Source organism: Humulus lupulus, chromosome 2 (assembly GCF_963169125.1).
Source record: "Humulus lupulus chromosome 2, drHumLupu1.1, whole genome shotgun sequence".
Taxonomy (NCBI): domain Eukaryota; kingdom Viridiplantae; phylum Streptophyta; class Magnoliopsida; order Rosales; family Cannabaceae; genus Humulus; species Humulus lupulus.
Window position 1 is genome coordinate 13,386,386 of NC_084794.1, and position 6,940 is coordinate 13,393,325.

The window sequence follows — 6,940 nt, forward strand, 5'->3', positions numbered from 1 at the left end:
CTGTGTATTTGACCTTGTTGTGACTTTTCCGCTAACTCGCTCACTATAAATTCCCAATTAACCTCGACATACCCGAGTAATCACCAAATAACTACCCATTCCTCGGTAAATTCCGACAATGCACTAAATTACTAAAATACCCTTAGGCTTACCCTAAGTTGGGTATTTGACCTTGTTGTGATTTTTCCACTCACTCGCTCACTAGGATTGCCTCGAGCCGAATATCACAAATATATCCACATAATAATGTGGTCTCAATCACATAACATATATAATTACATTTATACCCTCAATGAGTCTAAATTACAAAAATGCCCTTATAAACATAAATGGGCCCACATGCATATTTAATCAACATAAACATGCCTAAGTGTTCATAGCACAATATAATTCATATATGCCACATAATCACACATATATTCAATTAATTTCACATAATTCACATATAAATCCAATTATGTCCTCCCGACACACTAATCAAGGCACTAAGCCTTATTAGCAAAATTAGGACGTTACATATGTGCTCTGAGCATTTGCTTCATGCATACCAAGTGACTGACAGACATTTATTCTCTTTCTAATCTCTGTGTTGGAACTGAAAAATACAGAAGATTTCGCCACATTGACTTGTTGCCCCGAAGCTCTTTCAAACTTATGAAGAATCTCCATCACTCTTCTTGCTTCCTTATCAATAGCCTTGCAATAGAGATAGTTGTCATATGCAAAAAACATATGAGAGACCATTGAGGCTCCCCTATCAACTTTAATCCCGTGAATCCACTTCTGAGCCTCATATTTTCTAATCAAGGCAGACAACCCCTCTGCACAAATAATGAAAAGATAAGGAGACAATGGGTCTTCTTGTCGAATGCCCCTTGAGGGGAAAATAGGTCCCATCTCCCTCCCACCATTGATTATTTTATAAGAAATCGATGAGACACTATACAAAACCAAGTCCACCCATCTATCATGGAACCCCATTTTACTCATAATGGCAAGAAGATAAGCCCATTCAACTCGATCATACGTTTTACTCATATCAAGTTTGAGTGTCATATACCCCTCTTTCCCCTTTTTCCTCTTCAAATAATGCATTACTTCAAAGGACACCATGATATTATGTGTGACTAATCTACCAGGGATAAAAGCACTCTAAGTCTCGGCTACTACATGGTGCAGCAATCCCTTCATCCTATTGGCCAAAACTTTCGATGCAACCTTATATAAGACATTGCATAACGAAATAGGTCTAAGGTCACCCATCGACTCTTGATTCTTTTTCTTTGGGATCAAGACCATATTTGTCTCATTTAAACTAGCCAAAAATGACCCCTGACTGAATAAATTCCTTACTGTCTCCACCACACCCTTTCTAACTATGAGCCAAAACTTCTAATAAAAGCCTGGCGTCATTCTGTTATATTATTTTATAATATAATATTTTAGATTAAATAAATGTGACATAGAGTGTCACATATTGTAACATATAATAGAGAGTTACATTATTTGGATATATGTGAAATATCCAAACATGTAACATATTTGGTGTTACAAATTCATCACAAATTTGTAACTCCTAAATATCACCCATTGTTATGTAGATTTGTTGTTACACAATATTGAGATGAATTTCTTAAAGCCATATGAGAAATGGCTGATAGAGATGTGATTTTAACTCCCATATTGTGTATGGAAGTTGCAAAATCAAGTGGGAATAAATTGGAACGTTTTGGAAAAAACTAAAAAAATTGGTTGCTGAAAATGACCAAGGGCCGTGGCGCTTGAAACAAGCGCCGCGGCCCTAGTGGCTGACAACTTCATACAATTTCGGTTTTTATCCAATTTTGAACGTTTCCAGCATCCAAGTAACTCCCAAATCTCTATTTTAATTCCATAAAACATCAAATTAATCATTGGTAACAGCCATGGGGGTTAGTGGAATTTGAAATTCAAATGGTGTCTCAAAACTCTATAAATAGGAGCCTAATGCTCACTTGTAAGACACAACATTTCTATCCATTAGAGCACTTGGCTAGAAACACTTTGAGGCTTGATTATTCCAGAAAGCATTTCCAATATCTGTGAGAGATCCCTTAGTGCTTGAATTAGGGGGAAATAAGCTTTTGGACAAAGGTTTCAAACCTTGTTCAAGTTGGTGATCTCCAACACTCTTCACTTTGGTTGTGTGAGTGAGAGTTCTTGTTCTTTTATTCTATTGCTTTTCATTTATTCTATATTTACTCTTTTATATGTATCTTTTGTTTTAGAGTTGTAATCTCATCTATATCTTTCATTCTACTACTTCTAGTTTATTTGTATCTTTTTGTCTTAGAGTTGTATCTTCTATTTCTATCATCTTCTATCTCTTTCTCTATATTTACATGTAATTTTTTGTCATAGAGTTGTAACACTTTTTAATCAATAATATTTATTTGTAATATTTAGTTTAGAGTTGTAATTATCTTACCTATTTCCATTTAGGCAAATTCATATTTTCCTAACACATTCTATCTGACCCCGGCGATTTGTCAGGGTGCATGTGGAACAAGGCTTCTTTAACCTCACCCTCCTCAACTGGTTGTAACAATAGTCTGTTATGCTCCTCAATAATAGACCTCAGCACCACATCGATAATCTCTTTAATATGAGCGTGGGAAGCTGTAAATAAATTTGTAAAGAAATCAGTAATGACCTCCGACATCCCACTATCCCAATTGACCGAGTTTCCTTCATTGTCTCTGATTCTTTGCACTTGGTTTGACCTCTTTCTAGCACTTGCACTGGCATGAAAGTATTTTCTATTATGATCACCTGCCTGGGGCCAAAGTTACTTAGACTGTTGTCTCCAATACACTTCTTGCTAATCCAAAGTATCAAAAAGTTTCTTTTGTTGTTCACAATATTTAATCTCAGAGTCTGCATCATGCTTACCTTTTAGCTTCTTTATTTCCGCCTTGCATCACTTTAGTTTTTTCCCAAAGTTCCCAGTAACACTCTTTCCCCAATCAACAAGTTTCTCTCCACAAACAGTCACCTTTTGAAGCACCCTAACACTGCCACAAGACTCCCAACTATCTTTTATTATCTGATGGCACATAGGCTCCTTAAGCCATGCATTTTCAAAACGAAACCTCTTATATTGAAAGACTGACTGTTTAACGGTTGGTTCCATTAATAGAGGACAATGATCAAATGAATAGATTTCTAAATTAGATAACTTAGCCGAATTGAAAATAGCCAGCCACTAATTTGAGACAACAACTCTATCAATTATTACCTCAATCCACTTATTTGTGCCTCTTCCCCCCTCCCATGTGAACTGGTAACCCATAAGCTCAAGATCGCGTAAGCCACCGTTGCTTAAAGCTTGGTTGAAACCATTCAGAAGCCACTTTGGGTATGGTTGTCCGCCCCTTTTATCTTCCTGGTTCACCACATTGTTCAAATCGCCAATAACACACCATGGCAAGTTTGATTATTCCTTTAACTACCTCATCAAGTCCCATGTATTTCTCCTAAGATTCCTATTTGGTTCTCCATAAAATCCAATAAGCCTCCTAGTAGCCAATCCTTCCATGTTAGCCCCTACGTCAATATGATTCTTAGAGAAACTGAGTAGTTTTCCTTCATCCTTGTTTCTCCAAAAAAGTGCTAAGCCTCCGCTTCTACCATGCGCCTCTACCACAAACGAACCCTCAAATCCCAGTAACCTCCTAACCCGCTTCACCTTGTTACGATTACATAAAGTTTCACAAAGGAAAATAAAATTGGGCTTCTTTTCAACAGTGATGTCTTTAAGGAACTTGGCAGCCCATGGGTTCTTCCCAAGCCCACGGCGGTTCTAACTTAGTGTACTCATAATACTTGGCAGGCCTGAACCACACAACGGGCCTGAACCACACAACTTGCCTGATACAAGTTTTTTTGATTCACGTCTTCCTCATGGCCCAATGGGCCAACTTCATGACCAAGATGCCCACTAAGATGGTCTCATGAGGTCCTACGTCTCTTTGGGTCTGCTATCATGAGCCTATATTTTTTAATTCCCTCATCTCTCGCTTCATTATCAACCTCCATATTTCTATCCACGATCACATTATCATTAATTGCCCGATCTTCTCCCTCAATTCCTCCTACACCTTTGTCTATCGGATCGTGAGGAACAAATCCTGCCCCAATTACCGCCCTTGCATTCAGTGGCACATTTGGCATCAACGCATCACCCCCATTGCCACTAGACTCATTGGAATCTGAAACTCGACGTCCACTTCCATTCCGCAGCCAACGTGAGCCAATGGTATGGTTCTTACGCTCGGAGCAGCCCGCATCCATACTCCATATGGCTTCTTTATTGTCTCCAATGGTTCATCAAACAATCTCTCACAAAACTTCTCTGAGTGCCCTATAATATCGCAAATAAAGCAAAACACTGGGACACCTTCATACTTGAACTGAACTCAGCACAACTGTCCTCCTTTCTTTATCAACTTCATCTTTCTTTTTTTTTAGGAGTGTTGACGGTGGGAACTCGTCAACGATGTTAGGTCTGAAAACTCAAAGGTAAGTATGGAGATAGCTAAATAAGAACTTAGAATGGACTTAAGGAAAAATAAATGCAGATCAGTGATGGAGTTATCATTCGTATATTGCTTAATAGCCTGAGTATACAATGAATTTTCCCACCCCCTCAATGATGAAGTGAGGCTCTATGTATAGGTGAGATCTAATGTCACTTGATACATTGTGGTCCCGAAGAGACAAGGAGTTGCATATCCAGGCTGCAGGTTGTAGTGTTGTCGGAGGAGTGGCGGTCGGCTCCAATATGTGTCAGGGGTCTGCAGAAGTACTCCTGCCATGGTACCATGCCGTACCCTCACTACTTGTCGGGTACGAACCTCGTAGGCATGCTAAGGGGGTACTTGCCATGTACCATTCTTATACGGCCACTACTTGAAGGGTATGGGTGTTATACACTACCTTGGTTCCTTTTGTCTTGTTTGTACCTTCCGTACCTGTACGTGAATTCCATCCACTCCACCATTTTAATGGGGTGCATTTATGTTTTGAGCTCCTCAATATTTGGCTAAGTAAGCATACTAGGGAATTCCTTTGGAACCTACGTGTGGGGTGCATCTTGCTGGTGGCACCTCCCCCAAAATGGGATAGGGCCTCTTTAGCAAGCTACATGCCTCAAGAGGTTCTTGGGGACCTGACAAGATGGTTCCATTGAATTGGTCAATAGAGAGGTCCTTGATGCACGCAATGCCTCATGGCAACGCAAGATGGTCTCACGGGGGTGCGACATGGTGGCAGCCCGCGAGGCACGCGGGTCTCGCGGAGGCACGATGTGGTGGCAGCGCGCGGGGCGAGATGGTCTTGCTGGGAGTGCGGGCCTCACAGGGATGTGACATGGTGGTAGCGCGTGATGCATGTGGCTCTCGCAGAGGTGCGACGTGGTGGCAGCGTGTGGGGCGAGCTGGTCTAGCTGGGCACGCGGACCTCGCAGGGGCACGACATGGTGGTAGCGCGCGAGGCACGTGGGGCGAGATGGTCTCGCTGGGCACGCAAGTGATGCAGGGTCGCGACATGGTGGCAGCGCGCGAGGCACGCGGGTCTCGCGGAGGTGCGACGCGGTGGCAGCGTGCGGGGCGAGATGGTCTCATTGGGCACGCGGGGCCCTCCTGGCCAAGGCGCTTGGCGCGAGGCACCTCAGCTGAATGTGAGGCGGTGGCTTCGCGAGGCCCAGGTGCGTGGCGTCTAGGTGCGAGGGGTTCTAGTCTTCAGCGAGGCACAAGGGTGCGTGGCACCTGGGCACAAGGCGACTTGGTCTTCAGCGAGGTGGAGGCCTCGTGAGCCGCATGGGAGCATGACTCTTAAGAACTTGGCACTTGGGTCTCCAACCAGGTAAGTGTCTCGCGAGACACATGGGCGCGAGGCGGGGGCCTCGCAAGGCCCAGGGCCGCGAGACACACAAGGGTGTCGTGAGCCTTCGAATATTCAGCAAGGCAGAGACCTGCGGGGCACTTGGGAGTGTTGGCTAGAACGTGGTCTCGTGAGACCTATAGGCCCGAGCCCGATAGCATGACTAAGTGACCTTAGCCATGTATTCAGACCATAGATTTTTTCCTTGGTGGATTTTTGGCATCCACAAGGAGTATCTATATTGATTGAGACCCTGACCCGAAGGTATTCCCTCTAAACCCCTGTGAAGTTGTTCTTATCGGATTCAACAAATGCTCCCACATAATTGCCAACGTCCTTCACCACACGCTTTGACATGAAACCAGGGCTCATTCCATGGAGTTGGATCCATATATCCAACTTATTAAGCACCAAATTTGAGGATTATCACCTTCCTTTAATCGAGCAAATATCAGTTGGAACCTATAAAAGGTCCATGGACTTCCTTCTATAACCCTACAGATGTCTATTTCATGATAAAACTGAAATAGATATAGGTTGTTCTCCAACTCCTTCACATACATCCTTCTCTCTGGTCTCCACAATGAAGCCATCCTGTGTTGCACGCACGTTCAGTTAAAAACTTCCCACAAGACACCATCTTGAATCGATCTCACAAAGTCCTTCATCATCATCCTCATAGGAGATACTCCCATTACCCTCTTCTTCTAGCATGATAGTTTCATAATGATCCACCAGATTTGACATCCCAAAACATTGAGTAACTATAAGTCATTTGAAACACACAAACCCTCACACACTATAAAGAGAGAAAACTCAAACCATGTCAAAATACAAGACTTTTCAGTCTATTGTGGCTTAAGTGCAACATTTTATACTACTAACTAATTTTGACTGCAATTTTCCAAAATAAAATAAAATATACTCTTTTCTTATCTTTTATCTATTTTATTTGTGTGCTTAATTAGTGGTAAAAGAAGAGAGGGAAGAAACTTCAGAGCTATCTATCTACTGTTTT

General features: G+C 42.2%; 1 protein-coding gene across 1 annotated transcript; it reads right to left on the minus strand.

The window, feature by feature from the left end:
* Positions 1-504: 504 nt before the first annotated feature.
* On the minus strand, positions 505-1,095 carry LOC133813930 (uncharacterized). Its single transcript, XM_062246958.1, has one exon. It carries the CDS (start codon positions 1,093-1,095, stop codon positions 505-507), a length of 591 nt encoding a protein of 196 aa, XP_062102942.1.
* Positions 1,096-6,940: the final 5,845 nt, after the last annotated feature.